At 36.6% G+C, this 27,808-nt stretch overlaps 2 protein-coding genes across 2 annotated transcripts in view; both read right to left on the reverse strand.

The window, feature by feature from the left end:
- The window catches only part of LOC141443404 (androgen-dependent TFPI-regulating protein-like), a 49,749-nt gene extending 44,789 nt beyond the window's left edge, over positions 1-4,960 (reverse strand). Inside the window, exon 1 of the mRNA XM_074108663.1 lies at positions 4,588-4,960. Within this exon, the coding sequence (XP_073964764.1) occupies positions 4,588-4,830 (243 nt within the window). The 5' untranslated portion in view covers positions 4,831-4,960. The remainder of the gene's footprint in view (positions 1-4,587) is intronic.
- Positions 4,961-13,959: 8,999 nt separating this feature from the next.
- On the reverse strand, positions 13,960-27,388 carry LOC141443497 (cytochrome P450 6k1-like). The gene is made up of 6 exons (XM_074108816.1): positions 26,913-27,388; positions 23,325-23,549; positions 17,348-17,463; positions 16,649-16,807; positions 15,606-15,786; positions 13,960-14,809 (listed from the first exon to the last, which is right to left on the reverse strand). The coding sequence occupies exons 1-6, from the start codon at positions 27,295-27,297 to the stop codon at positions 14,601-14,603; spliced, it is 1,275 nt and encodes a 424-aa protein (XP_073964917.1). The 5' UTR covers positions 27,298-27,388; the 3' UTR covers positions 13,960-14,600.
- Between the last annotated feature and the right edge of the window lie 420 nt (positions 27,389-27,808).

A 27,808-nucleotide genomic window follows, 5' to 3' on the forward strand; every position in this document is an offset into this window, starting at 1 on the left:
TATCTTTGCTCACCCGCGACCTGATAGCTAAGTTTATGTGCAAAATACCCGTATGCATGTTCATGCAGATCTTTTAAGCTAGCATTTTCACAAGAGCGTCAAAAAAATGTAAATTGAAAAAAAACGAATGCCTTAGAAAAAACTAAAATGGAAAAAACAAGTCTACTAGTCCAGAAGTCTGTTAAGTAACTTAAACTTTAAAAATCGGTTCTCGTTAATAGATTTTAATGAGCTGGTCACGATTTTGAATGGGTAAGTAGGGAATGTAAAGTTGGAAAACCCCCGACTACAAAGCTCAATATCTCAAAAACGGCTGAACCGATTTTAATGAAACATATCTAAGAACCATCGCTAGAAAACCTGGTCCCAAACAAAAACTAACCATATACACACACAGACATACAGACACACAGACACACATAGCGGTCGAACTTATAACACCCCTCTTTTTGCGTCGGAGATTAAAAACAAAAGCTTGTGTTGTAATTTGATTTTTATGGTCCCGCCTGCTCACCCACGGAAAGAAATAGGTCCATCTAGGGATTTGCGCAAAATTCCCACGAGAAATCCCAAAATTTATATCGTGGTCTTCATCGAGGCTGTGTTAAGAAACAACTGTACAAAATTTCATGACTTTTAACCCAGCGTTTGAAATTTCAAGATTTTATCCCTATCCCGTGGGAATATCGGGATAAAAAGGAGCCTATATGTTATTCCAAGCCACAACTTAAGCCCAGCGGTTGTTATTTCGAGATTTTATCCCTATCCCGTGGAATATCGGGATAAAGAGTAGCCCAAATACGACATATTTAATAAAATATTCGACTTATAATTTTTACAAATTATATTACATTATGAACTTTGGAATGCTCAACGTTCAAGGCAAATTAACATTAACAACAGCTACCTATATGTCGGCAAGGCAAACTCGTAGATTGAATTGTTTATTTACCGCGGTTGTTTTTGTGTATCTCCTTGACGGCTTTTTGAATAAAACCAGTCATTATTTCAGAGAAATCACAATCGAAAACTGTCATACAAAATGTACATAAAATGGTGTAAAATTTTTTTTTTTTCTACACCTATACTGTAATATGTGATTTACTTAATCCCGAACAGTAATATAACAGTGCCCTTAGTGTAAGTTTTCGGTTACAAAAACGTCTCGATCGCGTTCGCGTTAAAATCTCAATTTGTATGGAAACACGAACATCGCAAACGTTCCGCTAGAAGCGCTGTTCGTGTGTCCATATTATACTTATAACGCGCCTTCAGAAATCAAACCGGCACTAAACGTGTTAGCTCGCAAATTAAACTAGTGTGTTAAAATCATAGCGGTGTGGCCTGTAATATGAGCAAATTTAATTGAAACACAGATCATACTCCTCAAACTGGACAAACATGGTTCAGCGACTTTTAAAAATAATTAGTTTTTTTTTAACACTTTTAAGTTTATTCGAAGGAAACAATGTAAAGCAAAATGCTTGATGTTTGTAGCGTGACAGGCGACGTCAGTTGTGTTCTAGGATGGCGTACATTGATAGCAGTATTTAATTTGTATGAAAAAAAGGAAATTGAAAGACTCCGTTATTTTTAAGAATCGCTGAACTAATGTTGTTTAGTTTGACGAGGACGATCTATATTTTAATTTTTTGCTCGTATTACAGGCCACACCCGGTATAGTGTCATTTTTGAGAGGAGACAGATTTTCTTTAATGACGGTTTGATTCTCAAGATGTGAATGTGGTTTAGACGAAGGATGTCTTGATCATTTATTTTTCGAATGTTCGAAGCTGTCATCCTCCTTGACCTCCTCCCCCCTTACATTCCTCGCCCCGTTAACTTTAAATCCCTCCTTCGTTATGCATATTCTCCTTTTATTGTCATTCTGTGCGATTTTATATCCTCTAATAACATAAGACTAAAGTTCTAACCAATAATAACATGTTTTGTCTTTGTCGTAGTGACGTGACTCCTGCAACAGCGTTCGGCAGAAAAGGACTTAAGTATTTTTATTTTTATTTTCAAAATTATTTTCTTGCTCCTGTCAAACTGTTGGCGTTCTGCAGAATAAACCGCAACCCTGTCATCGTAACTGACATTGGCCCAAGCCTTAAGGCCGCCATTAAGGGGAATAATAATAATAATGATTCTCAAGATGCGATAAGTGTCAAATAACAGATAAGAGTGGTATACTTTGAAGGAGTCTTCATCAAAAAGATTACTTACAAAGTTCCAAATAGTGAAGAACGCTGCCGCGTACGTCTTGGCCCTAAGTATCAAAGGTTCCTTCAGTTGCTCTTCAGTTACACTAAAAACTATGCTAATACAAAACCACTAACAACATAATGGTGAATCAAAAATGCTAAATGAAAAGAGGTCTTCAAGAACAATATAAATTTGATACTTTTTTGCCGCTGACATTTTCACTTATTCTATTTTCGTTTCGGTATTATCCTCCATTTTTTCACTTGATTACTTTTTTTATTACTATTATTTTGCGTCTGTTAATAAAAAATAGTAATTAATATTTCAGTGTACGTATCCACATGATCTTAACGCGGACTAGTGATTTTCTCGTCAATAGGTTATTTCCATTGTTATTTCTTACTATACAGTCATTAGAGTTCTGTTAGAGCAAACAAAGTTCCTTTTTAGGGTTCCGGAGCCGAAATGGCAAAAACGGAACCCTTATAGTTCCGCCATGTCTGTCTGTCTGTCTGTCCGTCCGTCCGCGGCTTTGCTCAGGGACTATCAATGCTAGAAAGCTGTAATTTTGCACGGATATATATGTAAACTACGCCGACAAAATAGTACAATATAAAATTTAAAATCAATTTTTTTAGGGTACCTCTCCCATACACGTAAAGTGGGAGTGATTTTTTTTTCTCATCCAACCCTATAGTGTGCCAGTAATTTCACCGGCTGTCTGACTCTCCGCGCCGAAACACAACAGTGCAAGTACTGCTGCTTCACGGCAGGATTAGCGAGCAAGATGGTGGTAGCAATCCGGGCGGACCTTGCACGAAGTCCTACCACCTGCAAGCTGCTGCTGCTTTTAGGGTTCCGTAGTCAACTAGGAACCTTTATAGTTTCGCCATGTCTATCCGTCTGTCTGTCTGTCTGTCCGCGGCTAAGCTCATAGACCGTTAGTACCTAATAGAAAGCTGTAATTTGGCATGAATATACATATCAGTCACCCTAATAAAGGGGTAAAAACAAACTTAAAAAAAATTTGTAGGTATCTCCCATAGACGTAAAGTGGGGGTGATTTTTTTTTCTCGACTAACCCTATAGTGTGGGATATCGTTAGATAGGTATTTTAAAACCATTGGGAGGTTACCAAGACGACGAGTCGACGATTTTTCGATTCAGTGCTCTAGCCGTTAAAATATACAATACAATACAAAGACTCTTTATTGTACACCAGACATAGTAAGCGATACAGAAAACAGATACACAGAGAAAAAAATAATACAAGGTGAGCAATAGGCGGCCTTGTATAAACTGTTCGGTGGAAAAAATAAATAAAAAAAAAGGATGGTAGTATTATAACGGCTAAGATTTCTTGAGAATATTAGTAAGTGAATAGCAGCCTAACTTATAAAATATACCTAAACTTGGAAGATTCCGTACACAATACGAAATACTTAGAAAATATTACTTGACTTTTTCGTAATGGCTACGGAGCCCAATCTTGGGCGTGTTATATTAAAACATTTTAGTTTGTAGAGTTTAACGAATTCATTTATTTGTGCATAGGTTCTAAGAATTAATCTCTGTGCACTGACGACGCACCGGTGGCAGACGCTACGTTGCGAATTCCTTTTGATAGCTCGTCTCGGGACGGCTCCGATGCACAGTCTGAAGCATTTAGAATAAGTTAGTTATAAAAGATAATTCAGAAGGTTCGGACTTAAACTTAAAAAAAAATGTTAAGTAATAATTTAAGTTGTGAAATTATAAACTGAATGGTTACAGTTTACACTGTTAAGTGAACTATTTGTACGCATTGTGTGTTTAAATCAGTGAATAAACGTTTTAGTTATAAATAACGTTTTATTTAATGACTACGTCCGGATCGCATATTTCACGTGTCTCAAAGTCAAAGTCAAAGTCAAAGTCAAAATATCTTTATTCAATTTAGGCTATAACAAGCACTTATGAATGTCAAAAAAAAAAATCTACCACCGGTTCGGAAAAACCTCTGCTGAGAAGAATCCGGCAAGAAACTCAACGAGGTATATATATTTTGTATGTATATTTTTTTTAAAACAGATTTACAATATTATTAAATGATATGTATACATCACAAGTATTTAACACAACTTTATTTTTAACACAGTAGGTTCGCTATTTGAAGGGATCGCTAATGCGGATCGGAATTATTTTCAAATTTGTCTGACACGCTTTGGCCGTTTTTTTTAGATGTGCACTCAGTCTGTGTCGTGTCGCTTTTGCATGAAAAAAAGTGAACAGTAAAATGGGAATTACCGAAAAATGGTCAAGCTCGAAGGGACAACATCACCCTCGCATGCTCCGGTGTTCTTCAAGCTAAATAAAGATACGAGATATAATTATACTTACAAAATTCCAAATAGTGAAGAATCCCAAAAAGTATGTTTTAGCCATCAGTATCAAGGGTTCCTTCAACTGCTCTTCCGTCAAATTAACATATATAGAAATCCCAAATCCAATTGACACATAATGATGCACCAAAACAACAAAATGAAACATAGTCTTCAAAAACAACAAAAATCTGGACACTTTCTTAACACTGGCATTTTCATTAATCATTTCAATTCTCGTTTCACCTTTAACCTCATCCATTTTTAAAACTTAATTAATTTTTATTTCAATTTTAATTAATTTTAATTTTTGTTTCAAATTTTGATTAACCCTTATTTTGTTTTTCAAAATTATCGTTCATACATTTGCTTGTTTATTTGTTTGTGCGCTCTATGGCGACTTATGAGAGACTGATTAAGTTCAGATAATAAAAATATAACCTGTTTCCTGCTCTCAAGGCTGGAACTCGCACTCTTGGGTCGAATTAGAGATCAGTAGGCAAATGTAGCAAACGTCCGTCACCACGTCCGTTGCCCATTTAGGGTTCATCATCATCATCATCCCAGCCTGTATACGCCTCACTGCTGGGCACAGGCCTCCTCTCAGAATGAGAGGGCTTGGGCCGTAGTTCCCACGCGGGCCCAGTGCGGATTGGGAACTTCACACACACCATTGACTTGCTTCGCAGGTTCCACAGGTATTCTTTCATCGTAAAGTTCGTGGTTAAATTCAAATCACATTTCACAAAACACAGAGATGCGAGCCGGGGTTTGAACCCACGATCCTCTGCTTGAGAGGCGATCAAACCACTAGGCCACCACGGCTTCATTTAGGGTTGACGATTAAAATTATTTAACCGTAAGAAATGCAATTTAAGGGGCCTAATCAACCAATATAAAAGTACCCCACACTGCATTTATTAAAAGCTTTTATATAGCTTGCAATGTAGGTATCTTGTCTTATCTTGTATGTATCTATCCACCCACCCACTTCCAGTAGTCTGATTGTCTAAAAATTTGGCATACTTATGTAAACTGCGTGATGTTGAGAAAGAAAAAGAACAAACCTCAGAGAAAGAACAAATCTCAATTATTGTCATTTCAAGTGTCCCGAGATTATTTATTTATTTTAAAGATACAGGCGTTTAATGCGTATATTGTGACATACAGGACCCTTAGTACACTTGTCCGGTTCCTGTTTACTGATTAATATTGATATCAATTGTCCACTAAATAATTAAGTGTAATCTTCAAATCATATTAAGTGAAATAAATGATGCTTTTACATTAGCTTGATAAACCATTTACTAAAATGATATAGGTAACGATACGTACACACATTACGAGTACAGTTGGATAAGGTTTCAACGTGTAGTCATTTCTAAGTCATGCACATTTCACTGTTTAGTGATAAAGGCTAAATAACCTAACCATTGCAACAAAAAGTTGGAAAACCCCCGACTTTGTCACTTCAATGTTCAATATAAAACATGTCTAAAAACCATCGTTAGTGAACCTGCTTTCTAATAAAAAAACCGCATTCACATCGGTCCACCCGTTTAACAGCTACGGTGCCACAGACTCATAACAAACTTATAACACTTATAATATTTTTGCGTCGGAGGTTAAAAAGATCCCAATCCGCACTGGGCCCGCGTGGGAATTACGGCCCAAGCTCTTTCATTGTGAGAGGAGGCCTGTGCCCAGCAGTGGGATGTAAATAGGCTGGGATGATTGATTGATGCTTGATAGCTAAAAATAGTAGAGTCATTTTACCCGAGGCGTTCATATAGCCACCCGAGCCAGTACGGCGAGGGCGGATAGACACGTCGAAGGGAAAATGGGTTTCATGCTCGAGATTAACACTCTGCCTATCACTTCGATTGCGAGGAAATGAAATAGCAACTGTGGAGACAAATTGTTCACTTAAGTTATATTTTTCATGCATTGCTAAATAATTATAAATATTTACTTTCCTTGATTAATTTTGATTTATTTAATTGATTTTTTAGTTTTATGAAATCAGTATCAGCTGCTTCCACTTAATCGATCTACAATGGGGAGTGTTCCGAAGAACTCTTTGATCTCATCCCAGCTGCTAAGTTCCATCACCGTAGCACTCGGCATTTTAGAGGACCAGATGGCCTAGTGGTTAGAGAACCTGACTACTAAGCTTGGTCCCGGGTTCGATTCCCGTGTCGGGGCAGATATTTGTATGAAAAATACGAATGTTTGTTCTCGGGTCTTGGGTGTTAAATATGTATTTAAGTATGTATCTTTATCTATATAATTATATTTATCCGTTGCTTAGTAACCATAGTTTAACACAAGCTTTGCTAAGCTTACTTTGGTAGATTATTACTATCTGAAGTAATCTGAACCCATTACAATGAACAATGTCGCCATCTTTAACTGCCCCTTCGTGTCTAATAATGCTGCTTAACTTTAATAGTTCTAATTAAATGAATACGTTTGTTGCTACGGATGACTGTGACCCTTCACCATGCTACCAGATGTTACATCTTGTATACACGTAATCTATTTCCTTTATCCACCTTGTCTTTGTGGTTACAAAAGCCTAGAGTACAAAGAGTGTTAGTACCATCATCTCAGCCGAAAGACGTCCACTGCTGGACATAGGCCTCCCCAAGGCTCTCCACTCAGACCGGTCTTGTGCTTTCCGCATCCACCGCGATCCCGCGATCTTAACCAGGTCGTCGCTCCATCTTGTTGAAGGCCTACCGACAGCTCTTCTCCCGGTCCGCGGACGCCATTCGAGAACCTTCTGACCCCATCGGCCATCAGTCCTGCGAGCAATGTGCCCCGCCCACTGCCACTTTAGTTTCGCAATTCTTCGGGCTATGTCGGTAACCTTAGTTCTACTGCAGATATCATCGTTTCTGACGTGTTAGTACCTATATTGTGGGTAATAATAATATCGTATACTTTTTTAGGCAGGTATGTAGAAAAAAGCCGTGGTGGCCGAGTGGTTTGACCTATCGCCTCTCAAGCAGAGGGTCGTGGGTTCAAACCCACCCCGGCTCGAACCTCTGAGTTTTTCGAAATTCATGTGCGGAATTACATTTGAAATTTACCACGAGCTTTGCGGTGAAGGAAAACATCGTGAGGAAGCCTGCACAAACCTGCGAAGCAATTTAATGGTGCGTGTGAAGTTCCCAATCCGCACTGGGCCCGCGTGGGAACTATGGCCCAAGCCCTCTTGTTCTGAGAGGAGGCCTGTGCCCAGCAGTGGGACGTATATAGGCTGGGATGATGATGATGATGATATACAATATTAATAAAATATTTGTGTCCTGGTGAAGACTTGTCACCATTGTACCGATTCTGTGAAACTTAAAACCTAAAATTGCTAAAAGTGGCTCCGAAGCGGTAACGTTTCGTGTGCTCTGTTACTCCATTTAGGGATACAGGCGTGATTATTGTGTGTGTGTGTGTGTGTGTGTGTGTGTGTGTGTGTGGTGATAGATGGGTTTGTGTGATTTGTGTGTCTTCTTACAGTGTGGAGGTAGAGGAACTGCATGAACACACTTGCATAGACGTACCCATCGTAAGGTCACGGGTGAGCAAAGTTATTGTTCATACTTCTTCAAACAGGGCAAGTTAAAGAAAAGCTTGTAATAAACAGAACCCATCTTATATAAACTCGCAGGTTTACCTGCAACACGTTATTTCGATGATTATATATCAGCCTCGATTCACGGCCACAAACTTGATTTCCATGACGATGATGTTGTTGCTAATTAATGATTCTGCATAATGACGATTTGAGTAGTTTTGTTTTATGACAAACGTCAAGTGTTTTGACAGCATAATCTGCCTAGTGTATTTATAATAATAATACTAGACTCTCGCTAGATGGCTGGATCAAGGGCCAGATACAGGAGGCGGTACTTCTGGACACGGCACGCATCGTCCGGAGGTTCCTCACTCTGCGGCCCTGACCACCGGTAGCTTGGGCCCTGCCCAGTTACCGGCGGCAAACTAGGTTAGGTTTTAATAATATTTTTATTTTTTATGTACTTTTCTGTATTTTACTTTTTAGAACTATTATAAAAACCTAAACCTAAGAATGAAAGACAAATAAAGAACATAATAATAATAATAAAGTTCTTTATTTAGGCATTTTTTTAAACCCATACAATTTACTATTACAGTTAAGTACAGTTTTATTTATAGAATAACTTCTTTATTATATTTCGCTTTTCTTAGCATTAGACCACACACAACCACCACCACTCGTGACCACGGCCACTGTAATGTGGCCGAAATAGCGAGGTAAATACTCATGTGTGATAGTATGATAAGTCCCGTTCATGGTATTTTGACTATTAGAAAAACAATCCTGACGAGTCTTTTCACTTATTGAAAAACTTTTTTGTTTTAAAACAGTACCTAGTATTAGGTACTTATGATACCAAAAGCATGTGATTATGATTATTAATGTCCTTGCTAATTGTAACATTTTTGCTGTGATTTATTTTTCAAACGTGTTTTTAGGGTTCCGGAGCCAAAATGGCAAAAACGGAACCCTTATAGTTTCGCCATGTCTGTCTGTCTCTGTCTGTCTGTCTGTCTGTCCATCCGTCCGCGGCTTTGCTCAGAGACTATCAATGCTAGAAAGCTGTTATTTTGCACGGATATATATGTAAACTATGCCAAAAATGGTACAATAAAAAAATAACATTTTTTTTTAGTTTACCTCCCATAGACGTAAAGTGGGGGTGATTTTTTTTCTCATTCAACCCTATAGTGTGGGGTATCGTTGGATAGGTCTTTTAAACCATGAGGGGTTTGCTAAGACGATCTTTCGATTCATTGTTTTTTTTACGAAATATTCAACTTTAAAGTGCAAATTTTCATTTAAATCGAGCGTCCCCCCCCCTCTCTAAAATCTAAACCGGTGAATGGAAAAATTTGAAAAAAATCAGGATAGTAGTAAGTATAATCAAACTTTCAAGGAAAACTATAACGGCTAAGTTTGCTTGAGAATTATTAGGAGTTTTACTCTTAAATAGCAGCCTATAAGGTATAAAATATACCTAAAACTTGGAAGATTTCGTATAAAATACGAAATCCTTAGAAAAATATTACTTAAGACTAGACCTGAGTAGACCTGAGTATATGGTTTTAATTTCAACTCGATACCTTCACGCGTTCCTGGGTCTTGACAGACATAAAGGGTCTTGACAGACAGACGGACGGACGGATGGATAACGAAGGTGATCCAATAAGGGTTCCGTTTTTTCAATATCTATTTTAAATGGAAATTCTACTTCCCATCCCACTAACGCGAAAGTTTGTATCTATGGATGATTGTTATTCTATCACGCAAAAACTACCTATCCCGATATTTTTTTTATTCCTATGGTGGGTTCCTAATTTTTTACACAAGCTTTTTTTGCTGACTGTATTGTTTTATGCATACCAAATTTCAAGTCGATGCCACTAACCGTTGAAGAGTTCCGTCCTGCGGAGACGATCCTGGCCAGACTACTATAATGTCACCACTAGATTATTGTATTGTCACGCAATTTACATAAGTATGCCGAAGTTCTTGTCAATCCGAGTACTGACAGACAGACAGGCAGCGGGACAGGTTAAACTAATAAAAGCTTGTAAAAAACCATAGAACGGTTGATCGAGGCTTCTGGGGACCCAAGAGCAGTGCCCTTAGTGTAAGTTTTCGGTTATAAAATACGTCTCGATCGCGTTCGCGTTAAAACCACAATTTGTATGCAAACACGAACAGCGCCTCTAGCGGAACGTTTGCGATGTTCTTGTTTCCGTACAAATTGAGATTTTAACGCGAACGCGATCGAGACGTATTTTGTATCCGAAAACTTACACTGGGGGCGTATTTATCCCAGCGGATCACACTTGCGGCCCAAAAGGGTACAAAAGCCAGCGTCGTTGGAAACATGCCACAGGCAGATCTTTTAGACGGGTGTTTTTTTTACAATTTTTATTTCTGTAGTAACATGTTTAATTTAGTTAAGGTGTCTTAGGTTAGTTCTGTGTGTCGTCTTGTTAACTGTTAATTTAATGTTCTTATGTACAATACCTAATATAAAGAAAAAAAATAAGAACGTCAATTCATATAAAAAATACATTTATTTTTCTCGTAGACACAATTTTATTTACATTTAAATATCACATCAAACATAATTAAAATATATAATTTTGAACAATGCACTGCAAGTAAATAAGTAAGTTTTACATTTTTTGAAAGCCAGTTTTCATCTATCTATACATATAATAAAGCTGAAGAGGGTGGAAAGTCTGTACATGGAAGATATTCGAAAAAAAGTTGTCTGGGGATACTTAGAATCGATAACAGAACACGTTCCAACAGTTTTTAGAATTTTTGTCTGTTTGTCTGTTTATCTGTTTGTCGTTTATTTGACCGCGCATCACGTGAGAACGGCTGAACGGATTTTTATGCAAACTTTACTAATCTGACGAGAAAATCCCCGGCCAGGTTATAGGCTACAAAAATTCGACCCTTAGGGTATAAAAATTCAACCCTTAAAAGTGGAGGTAGCTACTACATTCGATTCGATTGAGTTAAGTTTCCACCTTCAAGTTTTCAAATACGTGCTATGACTATCAAGTACCCTGATAAACTAACAGATGGCGCTGAAATTAATAACGTTGTGACTCGAGTAAGCCACTGAGGAAGGATTTTGCCAAATTAACTCTAAGTTTAAAAGAGGGAGTACGGATATCAACAAATTTAATTGAATAATTTAATTGATTTACTAATACGACTAAAATTAAACGACAATAAAGTAATTGCCCACACATTGCAATGCCATCTTTTGGAGAACTGGGTAAACAGTAAATAATGGAGTAAACTAATAAAAAAGAGTTTACTTACATAGTACTTAGTTTTTTAGCATTAGAAAAAGGGTAAACAATCTTGAAGAGTCTTTTTATTGAAAAACGTTTTGAAAAACAGTTGCTATTACTTTTATGATACCAAAAGCATGTAAATGATCATTATATCCTTGCTAATTGTTACTATTTGTTGTGACTTATTTGCAAAAGTTTTTTTCAATATAAAGACACATCAAGATCGCTTGCCTTCTTTCTAATGCTAAAAAAAGAAGTATAAGTAATGGTAAAATCAACACACATATCAACACGCGTACGAGTATAAGTATCGCTATCGAGTACCCTGTTACACTAACAGATGGCGCCGATTTAGCCAAATTGACTAAGTTTAAAAGAGGGTGTACGGATATCAAGAAATTTAACTGAATAGGTAATTGATACAACAAAAATAAATGAATTGCAACACATTTCACAGTGCCATCTTATGGAGAACTATGAAACAAACGAGTTAACATAGTTACGTAGTGGTTACATCAACACTCATATTCAACACGCGTGTAATTAATTAATAGAAAAATGACATAAATTATTCCTAATTAATTTATATCCGGAATACGAAAATTCGGCGAAGAACTAGGATCACTGACATAGCTCGAAAAATTATATGCAAGTTGAAGTGGCAATTGGCAGGCCACATCGCTCGAAGAACAGATATTCATTATTATTCATTGGGGGAGAAGTCCTCGAGGAGCGGCGACCGGAAGACGAAGCGTTGGCAGGCCTCCCTCCAGGTAGAATGACGACATTGTGAGACTTGCGGGAAACCGGTGGATGCAAGTGGCGAGTTGTCGTTCATTGTAATTTATAATTTATTTGTATTGTAATATTATTGATTATATGTAGGTACGTTAGTCTGTAAGGTATTTATTGTATGGGCCAAGTTGCCCGAAATAAATGGATTTATTACGAGTATTATTATTGTGGCGTTGTAAGGGGTAGGCCTTTTTCGATCAGTGGACCTCTTCCGGCTGATGATGACGAATTATATCGCATCAATATTCATACGTATTGCCTCTTTTAAGCACTTAATAATGGTCACGAAGGTGAGTACTTAAAAAAAAAAACATTTTTCTCTTTCTTTTGCGGAGTAAATTTACAACGATTTCGGATTTGGGACTCGCATTTTACAGGCGTTACCATGCCTTCCCGAAAAAAACGAATCGACTACCAGGGGCACGGCACGGTCTCAGGAGTCTGAGGAAGACCGCGATGGGAGACTCAGTGCCGCTCTAGCCGGGCAGGCCGCTTCGCTTTCGGCTGAAACGGCAAGCCAGCGCGAGGCTGGGTTGCGATCCCAAAGACATGTACGTAATCTTTGAGATTACTCGATGTAGGAAAAAAGTGAGCAAAGAATAAAAATCTTATTTCTTGAGCAATTTAGATGTGAAACTTGGTGATCATGATCAGATTTTTCAGTTGATTGTTTAGCTGTAGTTTGAAGGGATTTTTCGAAAATTCCAAGAAACGGCCAATGCGGGACATTAACTTCATTCCTATCGAGTATTGTGTAAATATATAAATCTACGCAGACGAAGTCGCGGGCAAAAGCTAGTGTGTAAATAAAGTTGAAACTAACTTCGAACCGAGGTATTGTACCTTAAAAATAAATACCACTAGATTATAATGTAGCGATCCGTAACATTGCCAGTATTTTATAAGTGGCACCGAAATTTTAAAATTATGGTAAACAACACAATACAACACAAAACAATAACTCTTTTTTGCACACCAACACAGTAAGCAGTACAGAAAGCACAGGTGCTTATATAAATACATAGATATTTTTTAAGGTAAGCAATAGGCGGCCTAATATATTATAATGGATATAATGTTTTTGTACTGAGTTTCAAATAAACTTTTCAACATTTTTAATAAGTTAAAATAGTGTTCCAATATGACATTCCCGATAGAAGAAACCCTGCGGTCACCTCTCTTCTGTCCTGTTAATTGCACTTTCGATTTTCACTTTTCTTTAAAAAAAAGAATCCTCAAGGAGCTAATTTATATATAAAAAGTAGGTTTTATGATTTTTTATAATCTTTTATCTAACGAGAAACGCAGTACTTACACAAAAAATATGTTATTCTCGTTTTTCTGTCAACCACCATTTTTCAGGTACTGCGTTTGCAATAGGAGGGCGGTGTGGTTGAAAAACTTAAGAAAATGTCCTGTTGTAACTAGCAGTGCACAGAATTGATATGGGGCTTTCGAATACTGAACGTCGAAGTCGACGAAAGACAAAAAAGAAGAAGTAGATGAGTATCTAAACGGACCCATCACTACAACACAATAACAAATGCAAATTACATAAAATGTAAGATGACAGATACTGGGGCAGTGACCAGCACTAAGACGTCTACCTAACGATTAACATACTTGCAAATTTGAGTCATTACCAAAGTTTGCAGCAACATTTGAAATATTTTTGAAATTTAATATTTGTTTTGATAAATAATTTAATCAGACCGTCAAAAAATTCAAATTCAAATTCAAAAACATTTATTTGCAAGAATACAGTAAAATGATCTTAAAATAAGTTTAGCACATGTATTGGTCACTAAAAATCTAGGTTGTAATTTTCGTCAATATTATTTTATCTATCTACATTTTATTATATATCTACATTTCATCAAAATTAAATTGTAAATTTTTTAACGCACCAATATACCATTAATAGCGCCACCACATTTTGTGTTTTATTTTGGAACTAATGAGGTGCGTGGTTGTCAACGGGCATCGATCATTTATTAATTAGAAAACCATCTAGTTCAGCAAATAAACTATAGATGGCGCTGTATCGAACAATACTTCCTAGCCAATTATAATGTAAGGTCCTTAAGCTTTCATAGCATGGCCCTTAAATTTTAAATGTTTTTCTAGTTTTGCTTCTATTTTATTTACTAAAATACTTATCAACACCTTATTGTTCAACACACTTGCAATCACAATCGTTATTCGCCACTGCTTTCGATCACATGACATAAAATTAGCGTAGAAAGAGATGGCCAATGCGATCGTGAACGTCAGTGCGTTAGGTAATACGCCCTCAGTATTGTTACTGTAACTTTTCAACTTAAAAAACGAGCTAGAAGTTTTTATTTAGAAAATGCCGCAAAATTATAACGCTTCGCCTGGCCTGACTGTCTTGACTTCGAACTGCCCCTCATGTTTCTCCAAGGGTCTGAACTCCATGTTGATGCCTTCCATAGCCGCCGTGAAGGTAGACCGAGGATCCAGAGCCAGTTTGTCTTCCTTATACGTCACTTCATATTGGGACAGTATCATTGAGATTATCACCTTCGCATGGACTTGGCCGGCTTTCATTCCTGTAAAATTGATAAAAACGTCATCAATTAAGTAAGTTTCCTAACTTCTGTACCCACTTTTTCATAGTAACAGTTTTGCAGGTGGTAGGACCTTGTGCAAGGTCCGCCCGGATTGCTACCACCATCTTGCTCGCTAATCCTGCCGTGAAGCAGCAGTGCTTGCACAGTTGTGTTTCGGCGTGGAGAGTAAGACAGCCGGTGAAATTACTGGCACTTGAGGTATTCCATCTTAGGCCTCTAGGTTGGCAACGCATCTGCAATTCCCCTGGTTTGCAGATGTTTATGGGCGGTGGTGATCTCTTACCATCAGGAGACCCACTTGCTCGTTTGCCATCCAGTCGTATATAAAAAAAAAAAAGTAACTGTTAAGAAAAGTGGATACTTATTTAATCATTAGACACGAAAAAATGTAATTAAAACAACACTATGTACTTACATAATAATGAAAATGTACACCAATAACTTTATATCCTACTATACTGTTACTCACTATAGTGTTAAATTTGTCGATTCCTAAGATTGCTCCTCTACTACTCCAAGATTGACTAGCAGAGATCCCTTTAAGGATAATTTCACATTTGAACTTTTCTGTTGGTAACCTATCAGTTTGTATTTATTTTTTGTAAAATAAAGAGTTTTATTAACTAGTATTACAGAAATTACAACATCTAATTATTGCTAGGTGGCCTAAATGACTAACTGTTTTTAACCACTTTTCAACTCGCCAAATATGATCACTAAAATTATTATTTTTATAACTAAAACATCAATCTAACTGAGCTACTATATCACTCACCAACACACATCCTGGGACCAGCTCCGAACGCCACATAAGCATCGGAAACCTTCTCATCATCGTCGAACCTCGCGGGGTTGAACACCTTAGGGTCGGGGAAGTACTTCGGGTCTTCTTGGAGACCATAGAGCGAGATGTAGATAGCTGTGCCCTTCTCGATGACAATGTCGGTACCGGGAAGCTAAGGAAGAATATTTTAAGTTATCAGTCGAAATAGTCCTTTGATTATTATGCTAAGGTTCCTGTCCATGAATTAAAATCAGTTAATAAGATTCTCGGATAATTATAATATAATTATCCGAGAATCTTACTGTCAAGGGCAGACCTCTTGAGGGGAGGTTTGACCTTAAAGGAGGCCTAGTAAGTTATTCTTTGAGTAAAACAATAAGACTTTTTAACAATTTTTTAATTAAAAATTGAACACAAAAAATAACAGGCCTAGTTTGACAAAATTAAAAGTAAAAGTATTACGAGAATCTCAGGTAGTAATTATAATATAATTATCCGAGAATCTTATTAACTTATTAAATATTAATATTATTAACCAAGTGAAGTCACAAAATGAAAAAAGGTGTTCTAGGGTATGTAAATCATGAATGATACTTACCCCCTTATTCATAAACGACAATCAAACCTATTTTAGTTAAAATGCCGCTAAAATTCGTTTGTCCTTATCTGTCACTTCGACATATAGGCTTGTTAAGTTTTATGAATAAGGGGGTTTAGACTTTAGCCACCGTTTTGCATGTGTAAACCTTTAGATCTGAAAGTTGAACTGAACGAGATTTTTCCCGATTTCACGGGAATATCGGGATAAAAGTAGCCTATGTGTTATTCCAAACTTCCAGCTAATATTTGACAAATTTTATTAAAATTCGTCCAACCGTTTTAGCGTGAAGTAGTAACAAACACTTCACACTTTACTTCGTACTTACAAACTTTCGCATTTATAATATTTGTAGAATAAAGAGTGTAGGCAATCTAACCTGTTGCAATATTCTAGATATTTTTTACGCTTTGTAGACTAAGAACTCGAATCATACCTTATAATCCTCTTTAGCTCTTCTATCGATGGTCGATACTGGAGGATGGAGCCGTACTCCTTCATAGATGCACTGATCCAGGTATTTCATAGTCTTGAAGGCTTCATAGGTCCATCCGTGTTCTTTAATAGCTCGCTTAATGTCGTCTCTGGCACGTTCCTGAAATCAATAGAGTAGAAAGGGTTAATAGGACTGTGAACTCAGTTTTTTTTTTAAATAAAATTTGTTTTATTTATAGTATCGCTTTCCCGAAACCCATACTTATGAATTAATATACATAACTAACAATAAATAGGTAATAATCAGTTTTTTTTTTCGGAAAATATCTATACTAATCTTTTGAGTGTTATACGATATGCAGGAGACATAAATTATCAAGGATCTATGCATGTACATTTCCGAGGCTCAGCTATATTTTTTGTTATGTATTATGAATTTCTGTCTTAGAAGAAATTTATAAAATATACATGCCAAAATTTGACATACAAGTTACAAAAACTGTGCAATCCCGACAATTTTACATACATACAAACAAATCGGATTGATAATCTACTTTTTAATGTAGGTACCTAAGTTAAACATGGATGTTAACTGGGTGGAAAGACCTAAATGCTTACTTAATATGCCGAGGTAAAAATGGTTACAACTTTAATTTGGGAGGTGGTTGCTATAATAAAAAGAAAATAAAACCATTTTTACCTGGTATTCCTTATGTTTAGCTAACTCCATGAGGGTAAAGGAGGCGGTGGTAGAACTGGACTCGAACCCAGAGAAGAAAGTACCAGACTGGAACAAGAGGTTCTCCCCTTCGAATCCTGAGGAAGGAAATTGTCCTACATAAGTTTATAATTATGTACAAGGTTTTTAGAACTTTAGATTATACGAGTAGATCAATGAATGGAACTATAACACAGGTCGATTGTAACAAGAGTAGCCTACGTTTTATTCCTGAGACCTAATAACTTATCAAATTTCATCCAAATACGTCCGTTTTAGCATGAAATAACATAACACACACGCATACACTCACAAACTAAGGCCCTCATAATAAATTCATTTATCGGCACGATAAAATGAATTAGCTGTCATCAATTATTGCGATCAGTAATTAAATGATGAAATATAAATAACAAATAAAGTACTCTGTGATAAATAACTTCGCACGGATTCGCACGCGGAAATTTAACCTATGATAGTAGGTAGGTAATATTACGCAAAGCTCTGCGCAGGAGTTAACACTAGCGCAAACCGCCATGACATCGTCAGTGATGGCCAAAGAGTACCTATTCATACCTAAATCATGACATATTTGTAAGTAACAAAATAACAATAGTGCTGTTAATAGTAATAATAATAGTGCTGCTGCATAAGTAGCTTAGTAGAAATAAGCAACCTGAGATATGTAAGCATAGGAAAAATTCGTGTCTATATTCCTGTCCAGCGGTGGTGTAGGGGTTATAGCACGCAGCACGGATTTCTGAGGACCTGGGTGCATCTATGTCTCAGTTTGTATTTTTGATAACAAAATAACATTATATTTACATCGATAGTAACGATAGAGCTAAGTATATTTCCAAAAATGTAATCGAAATAAAAATGTAAAGTCATATTATGGCATCCGCGAACATTTAAGATACTCAAAAAACTGATAACGGTTTATGCTAGTGCTGTGCTCTGACGGCAAAAAATTGCAGTAATATTCCCTATTGAATTTAAAGCCCGGGATTTAGAGAATATTCCCGTGTGTATAATTCCAAAAAATATTTTTTAAAGTTATCACAGTACCTATTTACCTTCATAACAGAGCCGTTGACTATAATTTATTCCATCATGGCCTTCATTAACAATAAGCGAAACTTAATTTAAACTAAACGTATTCATATTGTTCTATAACTTTAACATTTACTTTGTTTCTGTTATTGACTCTTCCCTACCAGCTGTCAAGTGTTTGATAGATTTGTATGTATCTCTTCTGTCAGACACAGTAATCACACACACACGGTCACAGTGATCCTTGGTGCTAAAAAGAAATAGCGAAATGACTTCGTGATGTATATGACGTATCTTAAAATATTTTTAGCACGTTTTTTCCATTCGTTAATCTATGTATAAAGCTGTACTCATAAAACTGTTGGTGTTAAAAATTTTAAAAATCAAAAACCCGACTGCCTTAAAAAATACTAAAAAGAAGAAAACAAGTCTAGTAAGTGTAGAACTTTGGTTCAACAGTCGGGACCAATTAGGTAAGAATTTTTGAGCGTCACGATTTTAAGAGTCCACCCACGCCAAACGGCGCGAGCGGTTTTGTACCTCACCCCCGCGACCCCTCTGAGATAGATCGCGTGCAACCGCGATTTGTTCGTAGGTGTTGTCTGACAGCGACGCGTTTTCGCGCGCAGCGCGGCGAAATACGGTACCGCTAAAGTTTTTCAGAAATGTCAAAACGATCGTTTGTTATGGAGTTTGTATTGAATACGTCATAGACTGACTGCTATGACAAGGCTATGACGTTACAATTTCCCACGTTCAAACTGATTCAATTTTATGTACTTAGGTACTTAGGTAATTCGTTTTTATTAACTTGAAAATAACCAAAATTACGAAAAATGTGAAAATTCGGTTATTATGAGTATTTTCAAAGCTGCATTCCAATACAATACAATGACTCTTTATTGTACTCCGGTCTGAGTGGAGAGCCTTGGGAGAGGCCTATTATGTCCAGCAGTGGACGTCTTTCGGGTGACACAATACTAAAGTTCACCTAACTTTTATTTTCTTAGGTACACTTTAATTTATTTATGGCCTATGAAATACACCTACATTTCTAAAAGTGTTTTAGTAATTTCTTGCTAGAGAAATACCTATATCAAAATATTAAAAATTAAGCAAGATATATTTCTCAAAATGTAGACAAAACTGATGATAACTTATAATACCTATACTCATTTAGGTAGGTATACACTAAAATATTGATCCATTTGCAGATAGGTATCGATTTTTTATTTGAAAACCAAAAACCTCATTTGCTTCGTACAGTCGGATAAAACATTCAAAAGACATAACATTGCCTGGCGGGCAATTTTTTCAATCACAAGTGGACATTATATTGAGTAAAATTACCCACGTTTATAATTTTAGAAAGCACTTACGTTTACAAACTTAAATTTGAATAAACACAAAATAAACATTGTACTTTGCTCTGATAACTGTTATTTTTATATGTTTTATGTACAATAGAGAGTTATAAACCCTTTATTGAACAAAAAATACTCATTCGTGACAATCGATTTTATAAGAAAATGGCCCTAAGGCAAAGTTGACGGTTTTTTGCCCAAAATTCAGAACCAACATAAAAAATACAACCGAATTGATAACCTCCTCCTTTTTTCTGAAGTCAGTTAAGCTCAGGCTTCTAATAGACTCTCGTTAATAATCCCCTTTTTACAGCCCTTAATGCACAATGTACTTTTGTGTCAATATTAGTTCCAATTCCAAATATTACCCGCTATGATCCTGTTACAACAAGGCCATAGTCGGTAGGAAAATACAAACTGAAATATAGATGCACAGAAAAACCAGAAAAAGAGACCAGCATCCTCAGCATGACAGAGGTGTCAACTTCTAGATTTTTTCTCGCCTGTTTTCCAGGCGTTACTCCAAACAGGGGACAGGGGGTCCTGTCAAAAATCAGCAATTTGTATTCAATCAGTGTTCTATCAATGTCGTATGTATACAAACACCTCTATATTATGTTTGAGTTTTCTAATAATTTTATCATATTTATGAGTTAAACGCTAATAACCAATAACAAATTATAACAACAACAGTTTGTATATGACACTAAAAACACCGATTGAATACAGAACTAGGCCACGTATGTCCCTTATTTTTAATAGGAAGTACCACCTACAAAACTTTGATATTTCGGCAATGGGTATCAGGTCAATGTATGGTTAATTCTTAGAAAAAAAGTTAGAGGTGTCACTACTTCAAAACCAAATAAAAGAAATGTGTCTTTTTATTTGGACTTTTTTTTTAATTTATATGATTTTTGAGTGACGATGTAAATCTATATAAAGAACAACTTTAAAATTTGAAACAAATCGCTTGATTACATACTGATAATAAATACATTAAAAAAACAAAAGTCAAGAACTGACACAAGTACCTACGATATTCATACTCAACATAAATATTCTTGGAGATACGAGTACTCGCAGAAAAAACTGTGCCCATTTGATAAAAGGGACGGCTTACTAGAAAAACCAAACTATGAACTGTTACCTAACGACTAAATGCAATCACTTTGTCTGAATTAATAAATTATTTACTATTTTAATTGTCCTGTAGATTTATAAAACTGGAGTAAGAGTGGAGAAATTACGTATAAAGAAAGAAAGAAGGATATTTTATTAACACTAATACAAAAAGCACAAAGTGCAGTATTTGAACCTGTAAGTGAGAACTTTTTCTACCATTATAACGCATGTGGGCAATGTTGTCTAAATAACTTTGCCCGTTATAAAATTCAATCAATAAGTTACTTTGCCCAACGATTAATAAAGTAAATATTTGTTTTATATAAGTCATGTTATTTAGTGGGTGTCTCAAAATAATGTAGGTACTTACTGTACTAAAATAGTGCTTGTGTAGTGTAGATGTATCATCATCTGGTTCAGAGACCTCAGTGCGTTTTTTAACTGTAGAACATGTTAATCCAGGGTATTTATTACCTGTATGGCAAATTTCATGCAAATCCGTTCAGTAGTTTCTACGTGAAAGAGTAACAAACATCCATCCATCGCCATACTTAAAAAAAATGTTTAGATTTTTTTTGTAGAGAATTTTATGTAGATTACTTATGTTTTAGAACATTTTTTGCTGTGGTTTACGAGTTATTTACGAAAAACTAAATGGGACTTTTACACAAACTCCTCCCCACCCGTTAGCTCTACCCCCACCCATCAGTACCTACTTTTAGTATGTGGTCTGAAACACCATCCCCTACAACTATGCCAAAATTGACTTATACGCGAGATTTCCCCGGAGAGGCAGTTTTTGGTCTTCGTTGGGTAGGCTATGTACTCGTACCAGACACGTATTAAGTTTGAACACATGTCCTATATTCCTACTATGGTAGTTATCTGTTTATAAGTAATAGACAAAATATGGAGCCAATAAAACTATTTAGACTACTAACCAATTTTTCTGTACTTACCTAATTCTTGTAATAAACAACACACTTACTTTACAACTTCTGACATCTTCTGACATGTTGTCTGTCATTGTACGAGTATGAGGGCTTCTTGTTTTTTTTGTGCGTTATTTAATTTATTTCTCGGTGTTGACTATCCTAAAACACCTTAAATACCCAAAATACAGTGATAACGTAATTTAATAATAATTTCCTTACTCATAAATTGAGTGTTATGAAAGAAGTGTAAATGTAAAAGTTTTTTTTCGTAAATGAATTTTGTGGAGAAAAGCGACGCAGGTCAATCAGGCAGAGCACCTAAGCGCTCACTGTTTATCTGCGTAGAAGTGACAGAGAAGCAATATGTCGTCGGCGTGGCGTAAGTCTTTGCTCATCAAAAATTTGGAAATAAAATAAATGCAAAGAAATTACGATTTAGATTTAAGAAATAACACGACAGATATTATTATTACGTTTTGTTTGTAAATCAGACTTAGTAATTTGATTATAGTGTCTTTATAAATAACGGAGTATTTTTGGTTTCTAAATCAAAGTAAGAGCTCACTTTGGCAATAAAATCTATCGAGCCAAATTAGTTTAATCGTGTTTTGAAAGCAACGACTAACTCAGGAATACGATCAAGATTATCGTAATATTTTTTTTATTGCCACGAAGTACACCAATTTTATACCACGTCTGTTTAAAAATAGCAGTGAGTGCGTAGGTCGCCTCTTAATGGGTCCCGACTGTTGAACCAAAGTTCTAGCCCACTAGACTTGTTTTCTTTTTTTAGTATTTTGGCAGTCGGGTTTTTTGTTTTTTTTTAATTTATTGTTTTATTTCACAATTTTCTGTGAAAATGGTATATTAAAACGATTATAAACTATATATATTCAGGAAAAAGTTTGAATAAAAAATATTTTTTGAAAACTTACAATTTGGGGTCACAAAATCGCGTTTCCGATTTTTCAAGCATCTCATGTACCCAGTGACACTCGCGTCATTAAGACGAATCCAATGACGTATCATTCATCAAAATCAGTTCAGCCGTTGAGAAGTTACGAGAGGACATAGGAATAGACATACATACATACACACGCGTCAAACACATAACCCTCCTTCTTCGCAGTCGGGTAAAAATGCACCTATAGAAAAGGATTGTTTGGAATATGGAGAGTAAAAAAAGCTTACAAAAAAGCGGTAGTAGCGTATTAGTTTGGCCTATGGTCTCTCAAGTAGAGGGTCGTGGATTCCAACCCGGGCCAGATATTTGATATTTACCGCGAACTTTAACACACAAGCGTAAAGAAAAGAAGATACATCTGCAAACCGGTTCAATGCTATGTGTAAAGTTACTACGGATTCTAATGCGGATTGGGGCAGTAGACACGCGTGGGAACAGCTACAGCCCTCTCGTTACGAGAGAAGTCCTGTTCACCCAACCAACCAGCAAGACTTATAAAAGCCAAAGGGAGTACTTACTGTAGAGTGGATTCTGCTCACCGTTCTTGAGTTGTACAATCGTGTCAATATAGTCCCCCCTCTTTTCTCCAGTCTTCTCCCGTTCCTCCACCGCACTCCAGAAGACCTTCCTCACAAACTTGGAGTTGAACAGCATGGGGGATCCGATCCAGTCTACCAGCTCCGGCATGAAGAAGACCGTCACCAAAGCCACCATACGTTTGAAGCCGTGGAAGAATTCGGATACTGGTAATAATAAACAGATTTTTATTTTGGGCTATGAGGAGCTCTGCCATGATAGTAAAATCTATATGTCGGTGGCCGATCGTAGAATCCGCCAGATCACGAAATTCCCAGGTATATCATGAAATGGTGCCATTTCATGGTATGCCTAAAGATGTGCCTGAGAAACAATCGATTAGGGCAACGATTCGTCGATATTTCTAGCTTTATACCAGGCACATCGTGATATGTCGAAAAAAAGAATAGGTACAAGCGAAGCGAGGAGTGGTTAGTATGAATTGTAACCACAGCGCACAAACGGCAGCGGCCGTCGAAGTGCCAGAAACGATAAGGCGGCGCTTCATGATATGCCTAGGAATTTCATGATCTGCCTAAACGTTTAGGCAAATCGTTAAACGGTGAGTATTTAACGATATGGCGGATGTCCTTTAGCCAATTCATGAAATGGCGCCTTTTCCCGATATGCCTAGGAATTTCGTGATCTGCCGGATTTTACGATCGGCCTCAACATATACAAGTCTGAAAGAATATTAAAAAGAGCAACCGATGAATGCAAAATGACTACTTAGTTGTTGTTAATTGGAAATCAGCGTCGTGAAATCATCTTCAGATCGTTACTACTTTCGTAGCTACTAACGTTAAATACTTTAGATTCTAGATAGATAAATAAACCGCACTCGTAATCTTATGCCACTGAATTACATAAGAGTGGATTCAATTCCTTTTCTTGAATCACAAATTACTAGAATGTTGAGTCTCTAAACAAACTTAAGTGTGTTAATGTACTTATACATAGATTATAATGACGTGCTAAAATGTAATGTTGATTACTTGACAAATAAATAATATCTTCATTTGTTTTTTTTTTAAATACCGTATCAAGAAGAATCATTTCTATATATATAAAAGAAGAAACTGACTGACTGACTGACTGACTGACTGACTGACTGACTGACTGACTGACTGACTGACTGACTGACTGACTGACTGACTTATAGATCAACGCACAGCCCAAACCGCTGGGCTAGACACTTGAAATTTGGAATATATATTTCTTAATAGATGTAGACGCGCACTAAGAAAGGATTTTTCGAAATTCCCACGGGATAGGGAAATATCTAAACTTTTTTCGCTTCTTTGTTTGTAGTCGAATCTCTGAAACTATTGAGCCGCTACACTATCCTTGATTGACATAGATTACTTTTTATCCGGGATAATGCAAAATTCCCGCGGGATAGAAATAAATTAATTAAATTTCGGAGCTGATTTAAAAAAATCTTACATATTATGTAATATGACTATACCCAAATGACAAAGGCTACTTTTTCTTCGGGAAATTATTAAATTCCCATGGGATAGAAAAAACTGAATGCAACTTCGGGGATGATTTTAAAAATTCTTTCACCAATAGAAAGCTACACTATTCCTCATTAGTATAGACTACTCTTCTTCGGGAAAATGCAAAATTCCCGCGGGATAGAAATAAGTGAATTCAACTTCGGGTCTGATTTTAGAAGTTCTTTCAACAAAAGTAAGCTACAGTATTCCTGATTGACATAGGATACGTTTTTCTGGGAAAATGAAAAATTCCCGCGGGATAGAAATAAGTAAATTCAACTTTGGCACTGCTTTTAAAAATTCTTTCATATGATATAATATGACTATCCTCGATTGACATAGTCCACTTTTTTTTCGGAAAATCCAAAATTCCCATGGGATAGAAAAAACTGAATTCAACTTCAGAGCTGATTTTAAAAATTCTTCCACTAATATAAAGCTACACTATTGCTGATTGGTATAGATTACTCTTCTTTGGGAAAATGCAAAATTCCCGCAGGATAGAAGTAAGTAAGACAATTAATTCGGAGCTGATTTTAAAAATTCTTTCACTAATAGTAATCTGCAGTATCTTTGATTGACATAGGCTGATTTTCTACAGAAGAATGCAAAATTCCCGCAGGATCGAAATACTTAAGTAAATTCATCATTGGGGTTGATTTAAAAAGATATTTTACCAATTGGGAGCTACATTATCCCTGATTGGCATATGCTACTTTTCTCCGGGAAAACGTAAAATTCCCGCGGGATAGCAAAAAGTGAATTCAACGTCAGGGTTGATTTATTTATAATTCTATACCTAACTCTACCTGAACAGTACCATGACAGGCTGACTGACAGACAACGCATAGCCAAAACTACTGGTGCTAGAGACTTGAAATTGGCATAGATGGACCTAAAGTAATAGAGAGGTGCACTAGGGAAAGATTTTTAGAAAATCCCATGGAATAGGAAAATATCTCAACTTTGTTTGTTTCTTTGTTTGTTAGGGGTAATCTCTGAAACTACTGAGCTGATTTAAATAATTCTATTACCAATAGAAAGCTACAATATCCATGATGGACAGACTTCTTTTTTTTTAAATGCAAAATTTCCGCAGAATAAAAATAAGTGAAACTTGAGTTCGGGGCAGATTTTCAAAATTCTTTCAATAATAGAAAGCTACAATATGTCTCTCATCGACAATTAAGAATATTAAAATAGATCATAACATTAATTCATATCCCGCGGGGACTTTACAATTTCTCGAGATACAATCCTATATCCTATATCGTGTAGGAAGACGCCGGCAAAAGAAACGCGTAGTACTTTAACGTCTTTAACGTTTCAGCGAAACACGTATGAAGGTTGATTTTTGAATTCCAAAATGTGCACCATTTGTCTAAAACAACGTCTTACTGTATCTATAATTTCCATATAATCCTCCAATCAAATCACGAAAAAAAAGGATCGCAGAAAGTAAATGTATGTTAATGTTACCCCAAATTTAACGCGAGCGAAGCCGCGGGCAAAAGCTAGTTCTAATATATTTATCACAGTACGAGTAAATTAACTTCATAAGTAACTTGCTGAGTGATACCAATTTCACGGAGTCGACTAATTTACGTTGCTATTTTATATCATTCCTCAACGACCCATTTATAAAATCTAAGTTATAAAATAAGTTAATGACCATAATTTAATTTTTAACGCAAGACTTTTCAATTGTATTGTTAAATGTATTTGCGTTGTCTTCCAATCTACATTATGTATTGATATCAAAGTCAAGGCAATGTGGCCACTGTAACAAGCCGCGGGTTCACGGTGGATGTAGGCCGCTGCTGCTGGCATGCCAACTGAAGCGACTGGGGGTCTATGGGGGAGGCCTATGTCCAACAGTGGACGTCCTACGGCTGAGATGATGATGATAATGATGATGGTGATGATGATGATGTGGTCACTGGAAGTGGTTTAGATACAACTTACAGAAATCGACCCAAACATACCTACTTACAGGGCAAGTTAGAGAAAACCCTCATGAAAACTCACCAGCTTGCGTAAACTCAGCATTGGGCCTGTTGAAGGAGTCCATTTTAGTTCCCAGAGCAACATTTGCGATCAAATCCGTAGCATACTTGTAGCTCAACTCCTGTGCATCTACAGTCTTTACTCCATTCTTCACATTCTGCTTCTCCAAATACTCCAGCATCGGTTCTCCCGTCTCCAGCATCAACGGCAGCATTTGCTTGAGTTTCGCCTTCGTCAAAGTCGGGCTGATCTTCTGCCTCAAGTACTTCCACGCTGGGTTCCTGATACCGAACAAATTCCTCATGCCAATGCTATCCTTCTCTTGGGTCCCAGCGAAATTCCTGTCCGCAAAATTGTCGAAGTCACGAATGAGGATCTGTTTAATGACGTCAGGGTCACGCAGCATAAGACAAGGCTTGTGGAAGATGTAGAAGCCGAGAACCTTCCAATCGTCCTTCGCTTTCTTGTAGATTTCTCCCAAATGGGACCCGGGGGCTGTTCTAAAGAGGATGCCATCTTTGAAATCGCCGAAAAGCCAATGGCTGTCTGAGAGTTGGTTGACGCCGCGATCAGACCAATAAGACAGTTTCTTCTTTGAGTAAAAGTAGATTTTCGTAGCTACTAGTATGACAGCTGTTGCTGCTATGGTTGAAAACGTAGGGCTAAGGAAATCCATGATGAAATCTCTTTCAACTGATGTCAAGCATGGAACGCAACGTTTTGTGCAGTGATGGATGATACAGGAAAATGATTAATTATCATAGATAAGTACCATCAATTATTTCGTCGATGATTAAAAGATTATCTTTGATTGAGATTTTGTGCTCTCTTCTGCCTTTGGACTGTGGGGTCGATTTGCACTGTTTTCCTAATTCTGCAATGGAAATACCTACCTTAAATATAAAAAACCGGCCAAG

Source organism: Choristoneura fumiferana, chromosome 27 (genome assembly GCF_025370935.1).
Source record: "Choristoneura fumiferana chromosome 27, NRCan_CFum_1, whole genome shotgun sequence".
Classification (NCBI taxonomy): domain Eukaryota; kingdom Metazoa; phylum Arthropoda; class Insecta; order Lepidoptera; family Tortricidae; genus Choristoneura; species Choristoneura fumiferana.

Coding starts and splice junctions, on each gene's coding strand:
- LOC141443497 (XM_074108816.1), bottom strand. CDS start 27,297: ATGCTGCGTGACCCTGACGTCATTAAACAGATCCTCATTCGTGACTTC. Junction 17,464..23,324: donor TGAGCAGAATCCACTCTACA/GTAAGTACTCCC, acceptor TTCCTTCCTCAG/GATTCGAAGGGGAGAACCTC. Junction 14,810..15,605: donor TGGTCCCAGGATGTGTGTTG/GTGAGTGATATA, acceptor TCAATTTTACAG/GAATGAAAGCCGGCCAAGTC.